Here is a 24790-nt window from a genome sequence, read left to right on the forward strand (position 1 = left end):
TGCAGTGTCCCTATGATTGGTCATAAGAACAAATGACTGTGTAGGTCTTGCAGCAGGTGCAACTTTGAAACAGAAGTTTTAATAACTGGGGAAGGGTCCACCATAATTTCAAATAATCACTAAGCAACAAGTCATAAGTCGATGACTACCTGTTTATATTTCAGATATCACTATGGTAGTAACTTAATTAAAGAGGCTTGAATTAAGTAGAAAGCTTTTTTGTACTGCAACATGAATTTATTTTAAACTTTTGTAAAAAACATACCTAAGGAATACAGGAACAAAAACAGATGGGTTTCTGATTTTAACCAGCTATTTAAGTTCTTTATTACAATTTACAATTCTGTGAGTTATGCTCGATATAAAAATTAAAATGCAGTATATCATTGAGCACTTAGCATATTGTGAAAACCAATCTACAGACTGTGATCCAGATGACATTCTTTAAAAAGTTCTGTTTATTCTTCAGATTCTTGAGCCTTTTCACTAACAATGGTTTCTGAAGTAGTTTCCTCTTCAAGAAAGTTACAAACTGCTGGAGATGACACAGTCATTTTTATGCTGGGAATCATTTCACGTTGGTCTCCAATACTTTTTGTTTCCATGTCTTTATGAGTTTCAGGTTCAGATAACTGTTCTTCACTTGTTAAAATAGATTCTGCAGTTTGTGCTGCTTCTAAAGTGAAAACAACCATGTGTCAAGTAAAAACATAGAACCATGTACATTTTGGTAAGTAATATAGAAAACTGACACCCTCTTGCTTGAATTCCAACTAATACAGGAAACTACTTTTTCTGTTAATTTGAAAATAAATTAAAAGTAGAAACTTAACCAAAATGTGACACCATATGTGTAAATATTTTTAATAGTAAAAGTATCATTTCTGCACAAAATATCTAGCTTGTTCAGTCTAAGGAGCTTGTTTAAGGGAACCCCATATATGCCCTCCAAGGTTGTTTCATTTTTTTTCTAATGTGAATAGACTAACTAGCTTGGTCAGACTGAAGAAGCTACCTGATTAGTAGCAAAACATTTCAAACAAACAAAAAAGTCCTGTTGTCATGACTCAATTTCTCAACATTTTGATGGAAGAGGATCCACAAGAGAAAAAGGTTTTCCTGCTATCTGGGTGAGCATCACTAACCCAATATGGGTACCGAAAGGGGGAAGTGCTAAGAGATAGGGTGTCAACAAGGTTCCTTTTGCCTGAGTTGCCTGTGTGGAGAGCTGAGACAGTTCCCTTGTTCTCTGTTCCTGTTTGTTTTACCATATATGTGACTGGGTGTCTACCGTGGAAAGATCCATGATATCTCTTGTGTATCTACCACCCATTGTTCTTTGACTTGAAGCAACCCAAAGGAAAGCCTTCTTGGCTCCATTTGACATTCTGAGCTGTGCACTATGAAGTCTCTGCCCTGGAGTGCTTGCAAAGAAAAGGTGTCCATAGGCAGTTTGACTTGCTGGCTTAGATCACATCAACTTGGGACTTCAGCTGGCTTTTTCTGTTTTATTGGGGAAGGATCTGTGGGGGGAAATTAATTGGTCGTGGCAAAAAAAATGGTGCCTTGTGATGGCAGCTGCTTTGTTGTGAAGAAAAGTTTGATCAAGAGAAGAGGTCAGGACTTGGTGAGCAGACATGGAGCTGCTTCTCTGCCTGATTTGGCAGAACATGGGAAACGGCCAACAATCCCTCAACAGAGCACTGAGTTGCAAGGAAGCTTGGACAGCTGGCACAGGAAGGGGATCCCTGGCTGGAAGGCATTGCCTTACTTTTGTATCATCTCTCTAGAGAGTTTTCTGCTCTGTGAAATGGAGAGAAAAGAAGAAAACAGATTTTGGCAATGTTTCCTGTACCTGATATACCCCAATCACAAGAGAGGAAAAACTGGAGAACTTGGATATAACTTGATTACAAGGGAGTAAAAAGTCACACAGTCTGTTCATCATGCACCATTGCAATGCCAATGCTAGGGCGTTGCTTCAGATGTTTATCCTCCACTGTGTGTCTGCTTAGTCTCTTCTTGTAATCCCTTTAGCAAAAACATGAATCCTAGTCATATGATCGTGGGATACAGCAAATGGCCAAAAATGCAGGCTGGTTGTCAAGCACCCAAAATCTAATCATGTGAACATTGGGGGGGGGGGGGAGGAGAGCTATCAGGTCATAAGAATCTTTTGGTCTGCTATAATTTTGATCCATAATTTTGAATTGTATCTTAGTTATAAGTTTATTTTTCCAGTACTATTGAAACTGCATGGACACTAAACAAATTTGTTGTAACCTGAAGACTATTTGTACCAACAAATATTTACACTTGCCAAAAATCAAATTTTCAGGTGAAAATTAAATGCCAAGAAAAAGATTTTAAAATTGAGAAAGATTAGGTCTATCTGAAAACATTTCATCAAAAAACTGCTATCGCATAACCACAGTATAAAATGCTGTCTCAAAATAATCTGTTTGAATATAGTAGGGAAATGGATGAATTTTGACAAAGATAAAATATAATAGTAGTTCACTAGTGCAAAGATTGTCATGTCCTGTTATTTTGAAACATAACCAGCATCTGTTTTAGTTACTAATTTGTTTTGAAGATATTTCCCATTATAAAGGACATATTCCTAAATCCTCTTGAAATAACAAGGCATCTCAACCTTTATTTTTTTCTTTAGCTGCTTCTACCGTCTGCTTCTCATAAATCTTCTTTAGCATGCTGCATGATTTCTTGTGTGTAAACCAGTGCATTTTCTGGCAAGCCTGATCACAGTAAATAACCTGAAAATCAATAAAAATATATTAGCATTTTGATTTGATGTGGGTGTGTGTGGGATGTGAAAATGGGCCCGTTTTTCACAAAAATGGGGCATGCAGAAGGTTTTAGAGACCCTGCAGAGTGCTCTTGGGAAGTTTGAGAAGCCAAAAGGGACCCGTTTTTCAAAAAAACAGGATGTGCAAATGGTTTGGGAGGCCTACAGAGTGCTCCAGGGGGCTGGGGACAGCAAAAATGGCACTCCTGTGGGGTTTGGTAGACCAAAAATGGGATACACAGAGGGTTTGGGAGGCCTGCGCTCCTGAGGGCTGGGAAGGGCAAAAACGCCATTTTTGCGAAAAATGGGCCCATTTTTTGCTTTCCCCCCCCACGCATCACGTTTTTGCCCTCCCGAACCCCTAGAAGCACACTGCAGGCCTTCCAAACCCTCTACGCACCCCATTTTTGCAAAAAACAAACCTGTTTTTGGCAAAAACGGGATGCAGAGTGGGGTTTCTCAAGGCCAAAAATGGCTGTATTCGATGTATAAGATGCACCAATGTTTCCACTTCTTTCAGATTCCAGATTCCAGATTCTAAGAAGAGAATCTTATACTCAAAAAAGTACAGTACCTAAGTTCCAGAAGTATGCTTTTACAATAACACAAAAATGGAACTGAGATTTGCCTTTTGTTTGCACACACACTTGGAAATTCTAATATTGAGAAGATGTTTTGTTGTTTTCATTTTAAAAGTTAAAAATTAGTTTTGAAGATTGAGATACAGTACCATAAATGTATACAAATAGTTGTCACTCAGTTGTAATTAATTTTATTTGGTAAATAATTACAAAGGATGGGAAAATAAAAAAGAATGAACATACACGTGATGGTAGGAAGATAATGGGAAAAACCTTAGCTGAAAGAAGCAAAAATAATAATTTGTGAGAATAGGTTTTTGTCCATTGATATATGGAAGTGGGAACTGGATATGTCAAGAAAAACAAAAGCTGAATGCAATGTGGAAGATTATAAAGTGTGTGTGATAAATGAAAGAGGGCAAGAATGACCTGATGAGCTACCAGTATGAAATGTGTTAACATCGCACACAGATTGAATGATGCCTGAATTATAAAACATACATTAAGGAGAAGTGAACAGGTCAAGAAGAAAACTAAGTAATACAGTTGTGAAAATCTTGAAGAGAAATAGAAAGTGTGAAGGAAAAGTAGTATGAATTAGTGTATAGATATGGCAGAAACATGAATTGCTTCTAAGGATCACAAAGTACGGAGTGGTGAGCTCTTTTTATCATGTGATGTATGCTGTACATTTGTGATAGGCATGATGCTTAACCTAAGGGGGAATGGTGTGCCAGTTATTTATATACCGTAAGAAATGGAGGATAAGTTTATTAGTTTATCTGAATCCTCTTACCATTTTGCACGTGGAACATCTTTTGTTTGCTCCTTTTTCCCCACACGTTGTACAAAATTCAGCATCTATAAAGCCTATTTGGCCAGTAATAGCTTGTGTAAGTACAGAAAATGCTGTGGGATCAGAACCCTGGAAAGGCAAAGGGAGTGAAATAGCAGTTTTTCTTAACAACAATCTCAAGTCCAACTCCAAAGGGCTCTATGCTCTAATTTTTTTTAATATAAATTTTATTTTCTTTCTACAAACTTCACATCTTTGCAACACATTACATTTTTTACCTATCTGTTGTGTCTGTTTTATCTATAAATCTTTTTTAACTATGACTTCAAATATTTGTACATTTACATTTTTTCATACATTTTTTTCATTCTCTATAATATTCTATATGTTCTATGTATAGCAGTTTTTATTACATTTATATCATTTTGTAAAGTATATATTAAATCTTTTATAACTATGACTATATATTTGTGCATTTACATTATTTCATACATTTTTTTCATTCTATATGTAATATTCTATATATTTTATGTGTAGCAGTTTTTATTACATTTACATCATTTTGTGTAATATTTATTTGCTATAGTCTATCTCATATTTCAATCTTTTAATCCTTTTCCAGTTTTGTAGTTGTCTATTGTTTTGTTGATCTTTCTTCCTTTCTTTTTTGCTTTCCTGCTTTTCCCCACCTTTCCTCTAGCCAATTGTACAATAAATCCCATACGGAGCAGTATTCAGATTCGTCTTTCTCTTTTAGTTCTTTTGTGAGCCTATTCATCTTTGCACATTCCAATATTTTTTTAATTACATTTTCTTCTGTTGGTATATAATTATTTTTCCAGTTTGTCTGAATATAATTCTCGCTGCTGTAATGATATGTAAAATTAAGTATTTAATATTTTTTTCATTACTTCCTTTTATAATCCCTAACAAAAATAATTCGGGTTTTAGTGCAATTTGATGTGTAGTAATCTCCTCTAGCCAATCTTTTATTTTTTTCCAATACTTTTTTACAGCTGTGCACGTCCACCACATATGGTAGTATGTTCCATGTTGTTTGTTGCATTTCCAGCAGATAGGTGAACACTCCAGGAACATTTTTGCAATTCTCACTGGTGGAAGGTGCCGTCTGTAAAACATCTTGTACATGTTCTCTCTATAAGCCATTGCCATCGTTAATTTGTAGTTTATTTCCCATTTTTCCCCATTCCGCCAATTCTATACTATACCCAAAATTTATCGCCCATGTTATCATCATTTCTTTCAGTTTCTTCTTCCATTTTAATTTTAATAAGTAGTGATATTTTTTTAAATCAATTTTACTTTGGTTCCCTGTAAAATTTTATCCAGCTCTTGCGGCTCCTTATCGAATCCGTCTCTTTTCCTATAAAATTTTTTTATTGCCTGTATTTGTAAATAGGGCCACCAGCCTATATTATATATTCTCTCGTATTTCAGTTCTTGCCTTATTTTTAGCCTTTCTTGGTTGTCTAATATGTCTTTATATCTTATTATCTTGTTTATGTCCAATACATTCGGGTATATCAGAGCTTCCATGGTGGATAGCCAGACTGGGATTTTATTATAATGTTTTGTTTTGATTTTTAACCATGTTTGTAGTAGAGCTTTTCTAATTAAATATTTTTGGAAATAGCTATGAATCTTGTCTTTCCCATCCCAGATAAAGGCGTGCCAACCCAATTCCAAATTATAACCTTCTATTGTTAATAATCTTCTGTTTTTTAAATTGATCCAGTCCTTTATCCAGGTGACAGCTGCTGCTTGGTAATAAATCTCTCTCAATCGGGAAGTCCAAATCCTCCTCTTTCTCTACTGTCTTGTAACAATGTTAATTTAATTCGTGGTTTTTTCCCTGACCAAATAAACTGCAATTAATTTATTTAAATCTATGAAAAAAAAATTCCTAGGCTAATCAGCATCACTTGAAATAAAAATAAAATTGTTGGTAGTATATTCATTTTAATGATGGCAATTCTTCCCATTAAGGATATTTGTAGTTTCCTCCAATTTTCCAGATCTTTCTTAATTTTCTGAATCGTTTTAACATAATTATATTCTTTAATTGTTGAGCATTTCCCTGTCAGCCAAATTCTTAGATACTTTACTTTTTTTGCTATTTGCATTCCCATGTTTTCCTCTAATTCTTGACTTGTTTTTTAGTAAAATTCTTCATAATAATCTTTGTTTTGTTCTTATTAATTTTAAGTCCCACTATCTTACCAAATTCCTCTTTTTTTTAGATTAATTTAATTCCTGATTTTAATGGAGCCTCTAATATGAATACCATATTGTCCGCAAATGCCTGTGTTTTATATTCCTCTTTTTAAATTTTTTATTTATTTCTTGATTGTTTCTAATTTCTGTTAGTAGAACTTCCAGTGATAGTATAAATAAAGGTGATAATGGACAACCCTGCCTCACTCCTTTCCATATCTTAACTTCTTCTGTAGTGTCACTATTTATTATTATTTTTGCTGTCTGGGCTGAATAAATTGATTCTATCATTTTTATAAATTTTTCTCCAAATCTCATCATTTTTAACTGTGTGATTATGTTATCAAAGGCCTCTTGGGCATCTAAGAAGACCAGTGCAACTTGTTTTCCCGGATTCTCTTCATAATATTCTAGTGTATTTATAATTATCCTCATAGTTTTTTAATTGATGTTTTGGTAAGAAGCCATTTTGATCTGTGTGGATAATTTCATTTAATTTTTTTAAAATTCGCTCTGCCATTATTGATGTAAAGATTTTATAATTTACATCTAGTAAAGAAATTGGTCTGTAATTTTTTATTTGTTCATGGTCCGAATCGTCTTTGGGTATCAATGCTATATATGCTTCCCTCCATGATTTTGGTAACTTTGCTTCTATAAGTGCTTCATTAAATAAGTCTAAAATCACTGTTTCTGTCTGCTCTTGCATGGCTTTATAAAATTCTACAGGTATACCGCCCGGTGTTTTATTATTTTTTTGTCTCTTCAATGCTTCCTTTAATTCTATCACTGTGATTTTTTTTGTTTAGTATTTCTCTTCTCTCTATTTCAATTTCATGTAGATTCCTTGTATTTAAGTATTGTTTGATACTGTCTTGTAATATATTTTCTTTGCTGTACAAATTCTCGAAAAATTTCTGTACTATTTTTTTCCTCTTGTTTTTTTTTAAGTACCTGACCCGCATCAACGTTAACACCAGGTATCCTGAAGATATTGATATTATTTAGGGCAAAATTTATAAAATCTGATCTCACTGAAAGGACTAACACAGTTTTCATTTAAGAAATCTATACAATCTAACTAGATTGGGTAATTTTACTCTTGAGAAACTATTTAAAAAGAGAATGGAAAAGAAAAATTATATTTTCCCTACAGATCTTCAAATGTTATTTAAAATGGATGTCTGTTGCTTAATGGTATGCACTGATTCTCAGGCCTCTAATCCAACTAGCCAAAACAAAAGGCAGGAAAGTGAAGAATTTGTCTGATGAATTTTGATTTTCGTTGGCACATCAAGCCAAAACCTCTTTCAACTAATGTTATACGTAAATTAACAGAAGTGATTAATGGAAGATTTCTAAGACAAGGTTGTTCAGGAAAGCAGACCCACTGATGAATAACTTGCATTCTACTGTGAAGGTTTGGCTGAGACCATATAACCTGTCTATGAATCAGTACTCTTTCCTGTGTAGTGTTTGCCAAATCCATACTGCTTAATCTGGACAAACTGGAAACCAAGGGCAATCAGGTATCACCAGAATAACTATGAATTCTGATAGTCAGAATGTCTATCTTATTTGGAAATTATTTTAAGAAAAAGGTACACAGAAGACTCATCAGCCAATCAGTCCTAAAAGCATCCAGATGTATGTTTCTGGCAGTGAATATTGACATGATTTGGAACATTATGTGTTATCCTGCAGATGTCTAAATCAGGAAACAATCTGTTGGAAGGATTGAGGGTTTGGTATCCATGCTAATTCCTAGATTATGTCACTGCTGAACCAATCAGCTAAACTGCCAGAAATTTCCAAAAGGTGTTTGCCTTGTAAACATTTAGAGCAACTATATCTTTGATTAATTACTTGAAATTGGCTTCTTCCTGAATTGGGCTACCAACCAGCAAGTCAGTGCTCATCTTTTTTCTATTATGTTTTATTAAGAAAATATATTGTGCTAAGCCTGTTGTTCTTTCTGTAGAGTGCTGCTGCCATTCTTTTCTAGACTGCTGCTAGTCACTGCCTTATATCAGACCTGTAAGAATTTGTAAAACATGATTCCATATTTCCTCCCTATGTTAATTGGAAAGGAAAGAGAAGGACAAAGCAGAATAAGCTTGGAAGCACAGTTGCTGCTTCTGTCTTGTTGCCTGATTGTGTTCAAATCAGTTATCCTGGATTAGATAACTTTTAACTGATGCACTGAAGCATCTGCTTAGATAGCTTCCCCACCCCCCTGCAGTCAGTGTCAGATTGATTCATGTTTGTGCTAAGTGCTAGTTGTTTTGCCTCCAAATGTTTAGCTAATGACACTAAAAGAATCCATAATACCTGGTACCTTAGGTTTTCATGACTGCTATGCGAGTCTTAGAAACTTAAAAAATCAGCAAGAGCTGAGCTAAGGCAAAAGATAATTTCTGAAAAAAACATGAGGAAGCATGTACAGAACACTTTGAGATAACCACCCAAAGAACCAAATTTGCAGAAAGAAAGTTGTGTCCCCCCAGTTCCTCACATTAATTAAAATTTGGTTACAGTGAACATGTGTAAATAACGCACACTAAAATAGTATCTTATAGATTCTAAATGTTCAGTCTATACAGAACAGACATACTGTTCATCAAGATACACTCACAATTTCAACAGGAGAAATGTTTCTCACAAGCTGCTGCAGCAAGGTAGTTTCACAGTAAGGAAATTTTCGAATAGATTCCCTGATGATCTTCTCTTGATAAACTGGAAATCCATCTCTCTCTCTGCCTTTTAATAGGCTGAAATTAAAGGTGAATACAGCTGAAGTTACATATGTTGCCCATGTTTTTTTCTTCCTACGCATGCAAATGTTATGTGTGTAGCATAAGATCACAACATAAAGAAAACCTGCAATGCAAATATTTAATGTACAAGTTTTGTGAGAGCAGTATATTCTTTTACTTCAAAGATGATAGGATTGGATTTTAATTTCTAAAGAATATACTATGTATACCCATGTAATTTTTCCTTCAGCTGTAGCTAACATACAAAACTGAAACATAAGGCATGTTTACCTTATGTCTCAAATATGCATCCATCCCAATGACTTAATAAGAAGCTCCAGTTTCATAGTTTAACATTAAAACTACAAGAATCTGAACTTGTGCAGATAATACATTGTATTGAAAAGAACCATCTACTGAAAAAATAGCATACCTTTTGATTAATCCATCCAATTTGTCTTCCCGCTCGAGGAAAAGAATACATTTTTTGAAAATGCAGCTAATGTAGTGCATTTTAATTGCAAGGACTTCATTCATTTCTCTCTGCTTCATGCACTTCTCACAGATCAGATCCAATATTTTGTAACATTTCTGCATTGCTTCAACTTCTGTCAAAAGAGGATTTTCTTTCACCAGCAACACAACCTATAGAAAATATTTATATACCCCTTAAGTACTAATTCCCAAGACAGATCCAATACACAATTGGCGTTCTTCTGCACTAATGACTGTTCTTTGTGTGCTGTTCCTGGAACAGGAGGCTCTACATGCAGGTCACTCATGCCCTAGTCATCTTTCATATATAAATTATGCATTGATATGGGACTATCTTGAAGATTATTTGGAACTAATGTTGGTGCAAAATGCAATAGCATGATGCAGTTGTCCGTGAATCTACACATATAAGTTATCTTTCTGCTCCATGAGTTGTACTGATTACCAATTTGCTTCTAGGACCAATTGAAATTGCTGGTGATACCCTTTAAAGCCCTATTTGGTATGGGGTTAGCTTATTTGAGAGACACCCTCCCCTCCAGTGCCATGTACTCACATCATCAGATCTGGCAGAAGAGACTTGTTGCAGTCTGTCCACTTCAAAGTGTCACCTGCTAATACCCAGGAGGAGATTTTTTTTTTTTTTTTTTGCTGCTGCTGTTTGAGAAAGAGCCTTTCTCCAATATCAGTCTGATCCCAATTTTGATGGCCTGGAGATCAGGGTGATGTGGAGCCCATAAAATGGCTGTGCTGTTCATAAATTACTGTGTTTTCCAAGTGACCGTTATCTACAATTTGTAATTGTTTTTATTTGTGTGTGATATTGCTTTATCTTACATTTATGAATATTACAGGCTGCTGAATACATTGAATAAAAAGGAAAAATGAAATAAAGTTCTTTTCTGAATTAAGTGTTTATAGCAAGCATTCACAAATGCAGGTTAATAGAACTGCACATACACACACTGTGTGTATATGCATTGATATGTACATAAAAGGGTTAAATCTGAATTACCAAAAACTACTCTTTAAGACTATTCATACTAGTTTCTATTCATGTTGTACCTTTTAAGTCATAGATAAAAATAATATAAAATGTTGCCTTTATTAATCTCTTACTCACTGTTTCGCCCTGACTTTAGTCTGTTTTTGCCAGTGAAATGTTTTCTTTACTTATGTTTAGCCAATAAGCACAAAGCTATATTTTTTCCAGTTCAACTGAGGGGTACATGGAGGCCATGGCCAGAGGGGTCTATGCTCATGTATGGCGGTGCAAAATTGTGGCCATACCTGGGGCAAAATGACTTAGTTTCAGCAATGCCCGCATTATCACACATATTAAGTATTTCAATACATTTCAATTTCAAAACATTTGGGGCTGTTCTTACAGTCTACCTGGAAACTAGCACTTATTCTGGAAGATACAACATCAACCTTTCAGGCTGCAATGGCTACTAGTAAGTTTCCGAGTAGAATTTAAGATGCTAATGTTGACCTATATAAGGTTGGACATTTTTCAGAATGCCTGCTCTAACCAGTATCAATCCAATCAGAACTGTTATAGAGAAGTGTCATGTCTCACTTCTCAAAAATTTGACATGCTAAGGCTACTTGGCATTGTTTCTCTGAAAATTCCAGTAACAATAGCATTTATATACTGCTTCATAGTGCTTTATAGCACTTTCTGAATGGTTTATAATGTCAGCATATTGCCCCCAACAATCTGGGTCCTAATTTTACCAACTTCAGAAGGGTGGAGAACTGAGTCAACCTTCAGTTCTGTCAAGATCAAATTCCAGGCTCTGGGAATACTGCAGTTTAACTACTGTGCCACTAGGGCTCCTTTGTATTTTGGAGATCACACTGGCCTTGTCCATGTTGATTTTCTGGAATCTTTTAAAAATTGTGTTATTGTCACTGTGTCAATGGACAAACTGCTTTCCAGGTCTTGTTTATTTTCTGGTTATCATCATTTTTTATATCCTTAGTGTCGTGTGCCAGGGCTGATGTCCTAATCATTGTTGTAACTAGTTGGAAACTTACCCTGGGTCTTAACTTAAAGTGTATCATGTAATTCATCCTGATTGAAGCAAAGTAGAAATATAATAAACAATCCTATTAAAAGAATCATCTGGTACCTGTAAGCAATGTTCTAAAAAGTAAGCAGATGCCTCTTGCTGAAAATAAAGAATTTCAAAAGAACTGTTTCATGACTAAAATAAACTTTACCTTGACACGTATTTTCTTTTAATGTGATTTTTTTTAGCAGATGAACGCGAGTCTACCTAATCTAGAAACTTCCATATGCGTTCTGACCACAACTGTAAAAATTCCAAAACCATGTGGTTTTGAGAATTGCACCACTGAACTCCAACACAAAACTCAATACATCATAAAGCTGCGAAATTGAAAAACACTGGGCTATAAAATTTTAGGACACTATAGCAGAGAAAATGTGAGTTTCAAATGGAACATACTTTATATACATATAGTATCATGTGAAAATTAAGACACCAAAGACACTACAAAAAGGACTGGACCAGTGGTGGGTTTCAAAAATGTTTGGAACCTACTCTGTGGGTATGGCCTCCTTTATGGAAGTGGCTTGCTGGCCATGTGACTGGGTGGGAGTGGCTTGTCGGCCATGTGACCGGGTGGGAGTAGCCAACTTGGAAAATGTGATGAAACTCACTTAACAACACTCTTGCTTAGCAACCAAAATTTTGGGCTCAATTGTGGTCATAAGTTCTCTTTCTTTCTTCTCTCCCACTTTCTTTTTTTTCTTCCTTTCTTTTTCTCTCTGTCTTTCTTTGTCTCTCTGTGTGTGTGTGTGTGTCTGTCTGTCTCCCTCCCTCTGTGTGGATCTGTCTCTCTCCCCCTCCTTCTCTCTGTCTCTGTCATTTTCTCTCTGTGTCTGTCTGTCTCTATCTCGCTGTCTCTCTCTCCTCCCTCTCCCATCTGTCACTTGGTGTGTGTGTCTGTCTGTCTGTCTGTCTCTCCCTCACTCTGTGTGTGTCCCTCCCTCCCTCCCTCCCTATCTATCTTTCCCCTCCCTTCTTCTCTCTCTTTCTGTCACTGTGTGTGTGTGTGTGTTTTTCCCAAACAACCTCTTCGGAAAGAGTTCTCCAGCAGCCTCTGGCAAGGTGTCTTCCCCGCTCGGGCCGAAAGCAAAGCAAATAAAATATAAATGCTGGTTTACCTTTCTCTGCTGCTTCTCTCCCAGGCTGGATCCGAGAGGAGATCCCTGTCCTAGTCTTCCTCCTGCCCTCGTGGCACGGGGAAAACAGACGTTATTTTGTCTATTCTGTCTCCCCGTTGCTCAGAAACTCCAGGAAGGTCCTTTGGTGGCGGCAGGCGTCCTAGAACCTGCCTGCTAGCAAAGGACCTTCCCGAAGTTGCTTTTCTGAGCAACGGGGAGACAGAAGGGACAAAATACTGTCAGGCCGGGACGGGTGTACAGGACCAGGGGCGGGGCAGCTTACTTCCGGGTCCGGTCACCAACCAGTTCGCAAGAACCGCTGGGGACCGGCAGCAACCTACCCTTGGACTGGAGTATATAATAATAAAAATGCTTATATATGAAATCAGTCTTAAGATACAAATTAGGTAAGTCACATTTCATTTTTGCAGGTCCAATTAGCAGGCAACTAACAAATAAGAGCATATTGTACCTTAACAGGATGCAAATTAGTAGTTGTAATGATCTTATGTAGAGGTCCAGCTAGCTTAATTGGAAGCTTGGGTTCTTTATCCAGTCCTTGTGGTTTTGTGTAGTAGTTTAGCTTTTCACGTGGAAAGAAATTGTTGATAACTGTTACACAATCATGCTGACCTAGAGAGAGAAAATGATTTCCCTTTATGAAGTGAAAGTAAATGATTAATTCACAATTAAAACTGATGATTTGGTGATGAAGCATAGATTGCTGAAAAAAATACCAAGGAATACATTGAAAATAATTTTACTAATAACTATAGATTCTAATCAACTCTTCTGTACAGAAAATCTAGGATCTAAAATAGATTCATTTTTGAGATATAATTTTAAATCATTCCCATTTTTCAGGCCAGTGTATTTTTTTAGTAAAATGTGCTGTATCAATCCAATCTAAACAGTATAATCATACAAAGATTTAATATTTCTAGAAATATCTCATAACTATATATCAAAGTACCACAGATTCAGAAATAAAATGATGTATGGACATGTTAGGCTAAAACGAAGAATGCTTTTCCTACCAAAATATTTGATACTTTTTCAATGATTTAATTTAACACATGATGCAAACCAAGCTCCATTCTTTAACAGAAAATGCAGAAGATATCTTAAATATTTAGACAAGCAGAAGAGTAGATTATAAATCTAATAAATAAATGAAAAATAGATAAGACATTGTTTGTCCTTACCCACAAAAGCAGCCATCTGAGCTGCAGTTCTCCCCACAGAATTGACGACATCAATCTCTGCTCCAGCCTCTAACACCATCCGGGTTATTTCTTTGTTGCCTAAATGAAGAAACTTTATTTAGACTTTTTAAATATGTTTTCACAAACTGTCGATGAAATAGGTTTCCTCTGATAGATATTAAAACTAACCATTCTACTAACAAGGAAGAAATCAAACACTTGGTTTTCTAACATAATCAATTACACAGGTTCAAATTCTTTTATTTTCAAACTGTACCTTCAGTTGGAAGTATCTGCAGGGATAGAACATAGCCATTTTCTTTTCAAAGATGAAAAAAGTATCAACAAACAAGTATCTTCAACTCTTGCTTTCTAGAACTTTAATTGGCTGCTATTCACTCTCCCATCCACCATTATTTTTATTATGACGCCAAAGACTTGATTTTGCATGTTCTCCAATTAGGAGAAAAAGAAAAGGACGCTGCACCAAATAGCATCCTAATATATCGGTGAGAAAGCAGTCAGTTCTGTGGACATGATTAAGACCCATCACTCAGTTATTTATATTAAATCAAGCTACAAAGTCTTATACCAAATTAAAATGCCCCATCCCGTTGATTTCTTCAAATTCTGTTACCACCTAGTTTTTTCTATCACGACAACACAAATAAAAAGAAAATATAACTTTAAAAGTATATGCCTCATTAAGAGATTATGTCATCAGATAGAATTGAAGATGACCATTTTTACACATTTATGGAGAATAAAATCTTCCTAACAAAATCTTTTCTAAGGGACTCCTTTGTAGTCCCTCAGTAAAGAACAAGTTTTTTCTTCTTTACATAAATAAGAAATTTAAAAAGAAAACACTATTTACCTGAGAGCCCAGCAAACATTAAGGCAGTATATCCATATTCATGATTGTTGCAGTTTACATCAGCTCCATGTTGCATCAATAGTCTGCATATATCAGTTTTACCTTTATATGCTGCGTGCATTAGAGGAGTCATTCCATGCTAATGAGAGAAGGTATAATATAAGTTCCATTTGTTTTCTAGTTAATACGGTAGTACCATAGCAAGATTTATGTTAGGTGAACTAGCAAAAAAGTATTAATTGTTAGAATCCTAAAGGTAAAAATGTGGTGAAGCTCTGACCCAGTAAAAATGCAGGTGAACGGTATAACAATATAATATTTATCTTGCTATAGCTTAACAAAAATATTTTAGCTCCATTGCCTTAATATAACCAAGTTGTTAAAGAAAAGATTTTTTTCTTCTATTTTTAAAGTCATGATTGCTATTTTTATTCCCTTTTAGAAATTTATGTAACACTTAGTGTCTGTTTATGTCCACTTGATTTAGCATATAGTCTCATTATTTTAAATTTTATTGCAAATGTCTGAGATTTTTAATGGGAAGCACTAGTATGAATAAATAAATAGAACATAAGCTTAAGAGTGCCAACAAAGTTGACCCATCATCCCAGGAAAGAATGTGTAACTACGGGGTGGTAATACTTTCCTCAAACTTCAATAAATACTGATAATAAATGTGTACCTAAAATCAGATCCAAATTTGAATAAAAGGCAGGTGTGGTCTACTAGAATGACTTGCCTTTAGTAGAATATGGCTGCTGGATGAATTAAATCAAATTCTCTGGGCTCTGATGAGCACAGAAGCATTAAATATGGAAGAATATGATAATTTCATTTTCAAGTCATCTGAAAATATGAATTGAAAATAAATATACTTAGCTTTATTTAAGTATACATATTTGGAATTAAAACCAGGTTGAAGAGCCATTTGGACTTTATAGCTTGGAAAGATAGAAGCTTTAAAAATGGTTTCAGAAGATGATTAACATTAATAAAAGAAAAAATATCTTTAAAAGAATGAATGCATTTGGAAATTACATTGTAATCTTTTTATGGCTACAAATTGAGAGCTTATTTTGAATAAACATGTATAGGATCACATTTGAAAGATGATATGTTTTCAATAAAATATTAAAATATTAAAACCACACATTTCCACTTCATCTAACTACTTTACTATCATTGGAATTGCTTAATGCTGCTACTCATCTTAAAGTAATCATTCTTACTCAAGTTTAAATGCAATTCAGAGTTTGCTAATTCCTGGATCTTAAATTTGTGGCGAAAATTCTTGTTAGGTTTTATTTGGCTTAAGGAAACCTATCAGTTTCAGATCAAAAATGTAATTCTGCCAGTTACCTCATCTAAACAATTCACACGGACAGTCTTGCTGCCAAGGAGTCTTGAAGCTTCTTCGTTGTTTCCTAGAGGGAAAAAGTTTATGAGAAGGAATTATAAAAAAATGGGTATTATATTTGTATCCTGCATTCTTTCCAAATAGTTTAATGTATTTATATATATTTTTCCAAGTCCCCATAAATGTTATAAAGTATTTACATTCACAATTCATATATAATTCTTTGATCCATTTGGTATGCAAACAACTTATTAAGTGCTAGGTTTCTGTGCACAAAAGTATAAAGTGGCATTTGCTTATAAGAACCAGTTTGTCTGAAAATAATGATGCAAAAGAATCTAATAATGCTTACTAAGAAGAATCCCCTAGTGAAGGGAATTCTAATTCTGAATAAGAATTTAATTTCCATTCTGTTCCTATAGACAGAAAAATTAAAGCATATAATCTAAATATTGATAGTATTTAAAAATTTGTATCAGGCAATTTCACAGTACCATGAAAAGGGACGAAGGGGATTTTTTAATTTCACCAATATTTCTTAATTCTATATATTATACAAATAAAAATAATTGGCGAATTAGTACCACTTCTCAATTTTATGTATTACCGTTAATTTTATTTAGCCGAGCTATACCAAGAAAAACAGAATAGTTAAATACAGGTAGTCCTCGACTTACAATAGTTTATTTAGTGACCATCTGAAGTTACGACACTGGAAAAAGTGATTTATGACCATTTTCACACTTACATCTTTGCAGCATTCCCATGGTCATGTGATCAAAATTCAAATGCTTGGCAACTGATTCATATTTATGACAGTTGCAGTGTTCTAGGGTTATGTGATCACCTTTTGCGGCTTTCCGACAAGCAAAGGTAATGGGTAATCTAGATTCACTTCGCAGCCATGTTACTCACTTAACAACTGTAGTGATTCACTTAACAAATGTGACAAGAAAGTTCGTAAAATGTAGCAAAATGCACTTAACAACATATAGCAACAGAAACTTTGGGCTCAATTGTGGTTTATAAGTCAAAGACTTCCTGTAGTTGATAACTGAAATAGTTGAAAGCAAAGATATGAAGTCAAACATCTAACATGAATTCCCAAAGTTCACATTTGGAGCTAAAAATACCATAATTCTGGCAGCAAGCATTTTTTTCTTGGAAAGATATTCTATTTTTCATCATTGCTTAAAAAATCCTCCATTATATCAACTCCATTGCCATATTTGGAAAGGCCAATAAAAGAAGATCCTCAGATTATATTTTTTCAGTGTGAAGATGGCACAATATAATCATGCTTCCTAATATAAGAGAATGTTATGGCTGAAGATTCTGAACCATTTTTGAAGGGAGGCCCCTGCAGATTTCAATATTTCAAATGGGATGTTTCTATTTGAGAGCATAATTATTATAAGACTACTACCCCAGTAGAGTCATTGTTGGAAGCATCAATCTAACCTGATGGATGATACACCATTTTAAATTCTAAGATTAACAATGAATTTAGATAAAATATGAATCTAAACCTTAGGAGCATTAAGGAAAATACAGTTTTGTTTGTTTGTTTATTAGTATTTATAGGCCGCCCTTTTCCCTAAGGGGACTCAGGGCGGTTTACATAAAATAAGGAAGGGAGGGTACAGACAATAGACACAAACAATACATAGAAGTAAAATAGTAAGCAACATTCATTCATCATTCGGGTGGGGACAAATTATCTTTATCCCCAGGCCTGACGGGCTAGCCAGGTCTTAAGGGCTGTGCGGAAGGTCTGGACGGTGGTGAGGGTATGAATCTCCATGGGGAGATCGTTCCAAAGGGTCGGAGCTACTACTGAAAAGGCTCTCCTCCGTGTAGTTGCCAGTCGGCACTGACTGGCAGATGGAACTCGGAGGAGGCTTAATCTATGCGATCTAATTGGTCGCAGGGAGGTAATTGGCAGGAGGCGGTCTCTCAAGTATGCAGATCCACTACCATGGAGGACTTTATGAGTGACAAGTAGCACCTTGAAGCGCACCCGGAGATCAACAGGTAGCCAGTGCAGCTCACGGAGGATAGGTGTTATGTGGGCGAACCGAGGTGCACCCACAATCACTCGCGCGGCCGCGTTCTGGACTAGCTGAAGTCGCCGGATGCTCTTCAAGGGCAGCCCCATGTAGAGCACATTGCAGTATTCCAGCCTAGAGGTCACAAGGGCCCGAGTGACTGTTGTGAGGGCCTCCCGGTTCAGGTAGGGTCGCAACTGGTGCACCAGGCGAACCTGGGCAAATGCCCCCCTGGTCACAGCCGTCAAATGGTGGTCGAAAGCCAGCTGTGGATCCAGGAGGACTCCCAAGTTGCGAACCCTCTCTGAGGGGTATAAAATTTGACCCCCCAGCCTGAGCGATGGAACACTGATCGAATCATTGGGAGGAAAACACAACAGCCACTCGGTCTTCTCCGGGTTGAGTACAAGCTTGTTAGCCCTCATCCAGTCCATAACGGCCTCAAGACCCCGGCTCATCACGTCCACCGCTTCATTGAGTTGGCACGGGGCGGACAGATACAACTGAGTATCGTCCGCGTATTGATGGTATCTTATCCCGTGCCTCCGAATGATCTCGCCCAGCGGTTTTATGTAGATGTTGAATAGTAGGGGGGATAAGACCGAACCCTGCGGCACCCCATATGTTAGGGGCCTAGGGGTCGATCTCTGCCCCCCCCCACTAACACCGACTGCGACCTGTCCGAGAGGTAGGAGGAGAACCACTGTAAGACAGTGCCTCCCACCCCCACCTCCCACAGGCGTCGCAGAAGGATACCATGGTCGATGGTATCGAAAGCCGCCGAGAGGTCGAGGAGAACCAGGATGGAGGCATGGCCTCCGTCTCTGGCTCTCCAGAGATCATCGGTCAATGCGACCAAAGCGGTTTCTGTGCTGTAGCCGGGCCTGAAGCCCGACTGGAAGGGGTCGAGATAACTTGCTTCCTCCAAGGACCGTTGAAGCTGGAAGGCCACCACCTTCTCGACAACCTTCCCAACAAAAGGGAGGTTGGAGACTGGACGATAGTTGTTAAGGACAGCTGGATCCAAAGATGGCTTCTTCAGGAGGGGTCTCACCACCGCCGCTTTAAGTGCGGCGGGGAAGTGCCCCTCCCGAAGAGAGGCGGTAACAACCGCTTGGATCCAGCCTCGTGTCACCTCGCTGCTGTTGGCAACCAGCCATGAGGGACACGGGTCCAGTACACAGGTGGAGGCACTCACAGCTCTCATGGCCTTGTCCACATCCCCAGGGGCAACATCCTGAAACTCAACCCAGAGGTGGTCTACCAATTCATCCTCTTGTGCCTCGGCTGGAACTGCAGGGATGGAGTCCAAATCCAACCGAAACCGGGCAATTTTGTCCGCTAAGAATTGGGCATAATCCTCAGCTCTACCCTGCAAGGGTTCCCCCGTATCCCTCCTATTTAGGAGGGTGCGGGTTATCCTAAACAGGGCGGCTGGGCGGGACTCTGGACGCAACCAAGGTGGCAATATGAGATCTTTTTGCTGCCCTAAGTGCCCTGATGTACTCCTTGGTGCTAGTTGTTAGGATTGCTTGGTTCGGTTCGGATTTATCGGACCTCCATAGGTGCTCTAGGCGTCTCCTCCGGCGCTTCTTCTCCCGGAGCTCCTCGGTGAACCAAGGAGGCCTCCGGGATCCGCCGCCTCGGAGGGGCCGTAGTGGCGCAATCCGGTCAAGGGTCTCCGATGCTGCCGAGTGCCAGGCAGCAACCAGAGTCTCCACCGGACTGTGGGCGAGAGTATCAGGAATAACCCCATGTACTTGCAGTAAACCTGATTAGAAAGACTGAAGTAGACATACCATATTCTACAAAGCAGCCACCTGTTCAGCTTAATGCAATTTTGAGCATGCAGTTAGCAAGCACATTGTTTGAAACTCATCATGTGAATGAACTAAAGGTAGCATGAACTGGCTGTCACATAGTAATTATAAAAACAGAATATATTATTATAAAAAATATAGACGAAACACAATCTGTCACCACCAGTCCATCTGTTAATTGCAAGTGAGAATAATAAAGAGGGAAATTATGTTTTTCAGTCCTTTATCTGCCAATATCTTTTTTGTAGTGAGATTTTTGTGGTGACATTAACAAGACAACCAACTGGAGTTATAGGATGTGAGATGTGAAGACTGATTGTTGGGGAAGGCAAGCAATAAGGTGGGACATAGAAAGCCACTCTTAGGGAAAGCAGTCTTCATGTTTTATACCAATTTGGCCCTGGGGCAGACCTTCAATGATGGCAAATTCCTGTTGCCACTAGATAGATCAGCTTGGAATAAAGCTTGTTTCATCCAGGACTGAATAACAAGTAAGAATGATAGCTTGGGATGTATCACTGAAACCTGGATAGGTGTTGGGACCTGAGTAGTGAACATGGCCCTTAGGTTTAAAATGTGGTTGCTACTTTTGTACCAGCATGACTCCATTGTACAGTAGTTTCACCGTCTGAGCTGCTTAATGTTTTGGCCAAACTGCTAATGGACTTCTCAGATTTATTCTACACTCTGCTTTCCCTGGGTGAAGAATTGCAGACAGTTCAAGAATTCATGGCCCCGATCAGAATCCTGAAGGAACAATTTACTGCAAAAGTCACGTGTTACAACGAATCTGGATTTTTGTCTCAAGATAGTGGCAGTGACATCTGGAGGTAGGGAAGATAACTTTTTAACAGTTATTTGTAATAATTCCCATTGTATAAAGGAAAGATCAATTTGACTGGTCTGTTCCAGACACATGCTGGATTTTGATGAATTTCAGAGGGAATTTGAGATGTTCCTGAAATCTGTTGTCTAGTTTGACTAAGGTTTTACCCATACTTTGAATAGAGGAATGCCAGGAGATGAAATAGCAAAAGAGACACTTGGAAGCCACAAGGAGCTAATTCAACTAAGCATGATTAAAGGTAATTTATTTTTTCTCATAAGAGTGGCAATAACTATTTTTCTGTTCTTATTATACCTGCAAATAGGAAGCCAGTTGCCCTATTCAACGTATCCGACTCCTTCCTAGATAAAAATGGCCAGTGAAACAAATGTAAGGACTATTTAAGGTATCTTCTGGATACAACTGCTTGGATGCCCTTGAAAACCTATGGAGTTAACTGAGGCATATCTGGCTTAATTTTCTGAAAATTGTTTGAATCTTTTGGTCTTCAAGAATTGGAGAGTCCTAGAAGCTATGGATGTGGCTTCTTGTGTATTATACCTATATTTCTTCCAGTAGATCAAAGCTTTGTAAGAGACCAATACGAGATTGGGTCTAGGCAATGGTAATCCTATTGGCTTTAAAAAAGGCAGTGGTGCATCTCCATCTTAAGAAATATGTTGGATCCAATGGTGTGTTACAATTTTTGTTATATCTCTAAACTTTTCCTTTTTTAGGGAAGGCTATTGAGAAGGTGATCAAATGGTAGATTCAGAGGGCTCTGGAAGAAACAGACTACCTGGAACTTTTTCATTTGGGTTTCAGACAAGGATATAATACCAAAACAACACTGATCATACTTGATCATCTCTGGCAGAACTGGAATAAGTATAAGTATAATCTTTATTGTCATTGCGCTTAAATACAACGAAATTGGTTTTAACCTCACTGGGGCAAAATTATAACAGAAACGAAAAAAGAAAGAAAAAGAAAAAAAAAACTAGCATGTGCGTGGAGTGATTTTGTTTTGTCTCACAGTCCAAGGATAGAAACTATCTTTAAACCTGTTTGTTCGGCTGGCTATACTTTGATGTCTTCTGCCTGATGGAAGAAGTGCAAAGAGACACTGACCAGGGTGTGAATAATCTCTGAGTATCTTCCTTACTCTGCTAAAGCAACAAGATCTGGTGATGTCATCCAGTGGTGTCAGAGGGCAACCAATGGTTTCTTCTATTCAATGGAATAGAGTTGATGCAGTCATTCTGCATCAACTCTATCAATGGCCTTCAATGAAATCAATCATATATTTTTTTCAATCAACATAAGAGGATTGAGACTAGAGCAGTGTTTTTCAACCACTGTGCTGTGGCACACTAGTGTGCCGTGACATAGTGTAAGGTGTGCCGTGGGAAAAACACCTTATATATAGTCAATATAGGCACAGAGTTAATTCTTTTTAACATTTTCTAATGGTGGTGTGCCTCGTGATTTTTTTCATGAAAAAAGTGTGCCTTTGCACAAAAAAGGTTGAAAAACAATGGACTAGAGAATAAGATCTCATTGTAGTTCTCTTTATTTATTAGACTAATATACTTGCCTATCTCAGAAAGATGACTGAGGAGTGTTCACTGTTCAATAAAGACTCAAAATTAACCTTAAGGTAAGATGGGCAGCCTATAAATTTTGTATATAAATAAAATAAATAAATTAAAACAGTTAAAAACAGATACAAATAAATATTGTTATAAATAAATACAAAATAAAAACTTATGGGAGAACACACTAACAGCCCTACATAAAGTGTAATTGTCCTATGTGTTCCCAGAGATTTCCAAAATGTCAGTAGAATCGTGACTAATCTTACCTCAGTGGAATAATGTTCTAAGAGTGTGTGGCATGAAAGAAAAGGCCCAACTTCTGTGATCCATCAGATGAAACTGTTTAGCAGATGAAACTAACAACATACATGATGGAGAAATTTACATCTAGCCGTAGTTCCCAGAATTCCTCATGTCTCAATTCTCCCCCTGCTCATATATAATATCTACATGAAGCTATTAGGCAAGGTCATTTGTCGGTAGGCAGTTTGTCTATCTTTTTCTATGTTGTTAAGTTCCTTTCTCAGTTTCTGAAGCTGGGTGGAGAATAGGTTTTGACTTAATCCTAGAATGACTGAGTGGCTTTAGTTTTAGGACAGCCCACCATGTCATGGAATTTTCCATCAATAGTTCAGGATGGATTGGCACTTCCTGACATAGATCTTGCTTGCATCTTAGAAGTTCTCCTGGACTCTCTTGGACTTTCTCAAAAAAGCAGGTGGCAACTGTGGCTAGCAATATATTTGCACAAATCTATCTTGTGTGCTTACCATGTTTATACCTGGATTGCTCACAGTCCTTCATTCCTGGTTCACTTTCTGTTTGGACTATTGCAATGCATTGCACATGGACTCTCTTTGATGATGACTCAGAATCTACAACTGCTCCTTAATAAGATTTGACAAAGCAGACATTTCCAGACTTCTACTATGATATCAAATGGGATCCAGAAGGTGTACCTTCTCTTTTACAAGTCCAGCACTATGGAACAACATTATCCTCAAATTTAGGTGGCTCTGATGGCTTTTTGTAAAATGAAAAATCTGGAATTTATTTCCATTTAATATTGGGCAGTTCTGTAATGGTTAAGAGGGACTAGCTTTGAATGTATTGTTTTTTATTTATTTATTGTTCTTAGCTCAATGCTAACCCAATTTAATAATTTAAAAGTATATGTTATACTTTTATTTAGATCTCTATATTAATCAGATTGCTGTTTCTTTGCTTTGACCACAGCAGTTCAGCTTTCTTCTTCATAAATTACAGCAAAATATTCCCCTGAAAGCAAGCATTAGCTAGCCTGATTTAAAAAGTTTAGGAAAATTAAAATAAGAATGGACTCTCTTATTATAAGTAAATGTCCTTTAACACCAGGGAGACCACTAAAGGTCATACATGACCAGGCCTAGATTTAATGGCACCCGAGTAGCGAGCAAGCACTGCTCAATACACAGTACACAGACAGATCTGAACTAGAACCTCTCCATTCATCTGCTGTATTATTCTCATCATCTCGCATTTGAACAAACTGCACCTTGTGAAATCCTACGCTCACGATCGGAAAACAACAAGAGACACCGGGCCTAATCACGAGATTTGCCTATCGATTTTTCCCAGCCACCAAAAATAGCTGCCTCCAGCTATTTGCCGTCTGGGCCTGAACAAGGAAGCAACCCAGCGAATGCAAACTGAGATAGCAGAGTCTTGCAAACCACTCACCGCTGCTGATGACTTCAAGCAATGCTCTCTCCTCCTCATTCAAGTCACCTCTCTTTGGAAGCGCCATCGCCTATTTTATGTGTATTCTTCCTTTTCCTCCCCTCTTTCTCCTCCCTGCCAACAGTCATAAAATGGAGCACGTTCGCACTGGAAACCGCGGCCGATCAGCTGGGGCAACTCCGAAGCTTCCTCCGAGCGCTTTACGAGAGCCTTTCCGCGCGCGCTCCAACCTCATGGCTTGTACCACCTTGTCGCCGAGGAGAGGGGGAGGTTTAAACGCAGGCTGACATGCAGAGGGTAATAATGCATCTCTTTACATTACAACTGAGAGGCTTGCTCGGCAACGCATAGGTATGCGAGGAACGAAGTAAAAGTAGCGATTTAGAATATACTAAAATGACCAACCCGTCCTGACTGTGATCAATCACCCCCTCTATGGTTAAAATGGTGCTGCCTAGCCGTGAAGTAG

The 24790-nt window shown here is 37.4% G+C and overlaps 1 protein-coding gene across 2 annotated transcripts; it reads right to left on the reverse strand.

Annotated features, from left to right (window-relative positions):
* Positions 1-215: 215 nt before the first annotated feature.
* On the reverse strand, positions 216-24554 carry ANKMY2 (ankyrin repeat and MYND domain containing 2). 2 transcript variants are annotated; one of them, XM_014076247.2, is made up of 10 exons: positions 24322-24554; positions 16313-16377; positions 14954-15092; positions 14077-14175; positions 13344-13504; positions 9611-9822; positions 9057-9192; positions 4187-4315; positions 2657-2777; positions 216-676 (listed from the first exon to the last, which is right to left on the reverse strand). In XM_014076247.2, exons 1-10 carry the CDS (start codon positions 24386-24388, stop codon positions 459-461), a joined length of 1347 nt encoding a protein of 448 aa, XP_013931722.2. In that variant the 5' UTR covers positions 24389-24554; the 3' UTR covers positions 216-458. The 2 variants fall into 2 exon arrangements, with proteins under 2 accessions (XP_013931722.2, XP_013931732.1); XM_014076257.2 differs by lacking the exon at positions 216-676 and adding an exon at positions 688-1803.
* Between the last annotated feature and the right edge of the window lie 236 nt (positions 24555-24790).

Source organism: Thamnophis sirtalis, unplaced genomic scaffold, assembly GCF_051295495.1.
Source record: "Thamnophis sirtalis isolate CommonGarterSnake01/CBP01778 unplaced genomic scaffold, rThaSir2_p1.2 scaffold_4, whole genome shotgun sequence".
NCBI classification, from domain to species: Eukaryota; Metazoa; Chordata; class Lepidosauria; order Squamata; family Natricidae; genus Thamnophis; species Thamnophis sirtalis.

Coding starts and splice junctions, on each gene's coding strand:
- ANKMY2 (XM_014076247.2), bottom strand. CDS start 24,388: ATGGCGCTTCCAAAGAGAGGTGACTTGAATGAGGAGGAGAGAGCATTG. Junction 16,378..24,321: donor GCTTGAAGTCATCAGCAGCG/GTGAGTGGTTTG, acceptor TTTTCCCTCTAG/GAAACAACGAAGAAGCTTCA. Junction 15,093..16,312: donor GTGTGAATTGTTTAGATGAG/GTAACTGGCAGA, acceptor TTCTCTCATTAG/CATGGAATGACTCCTCTAAT.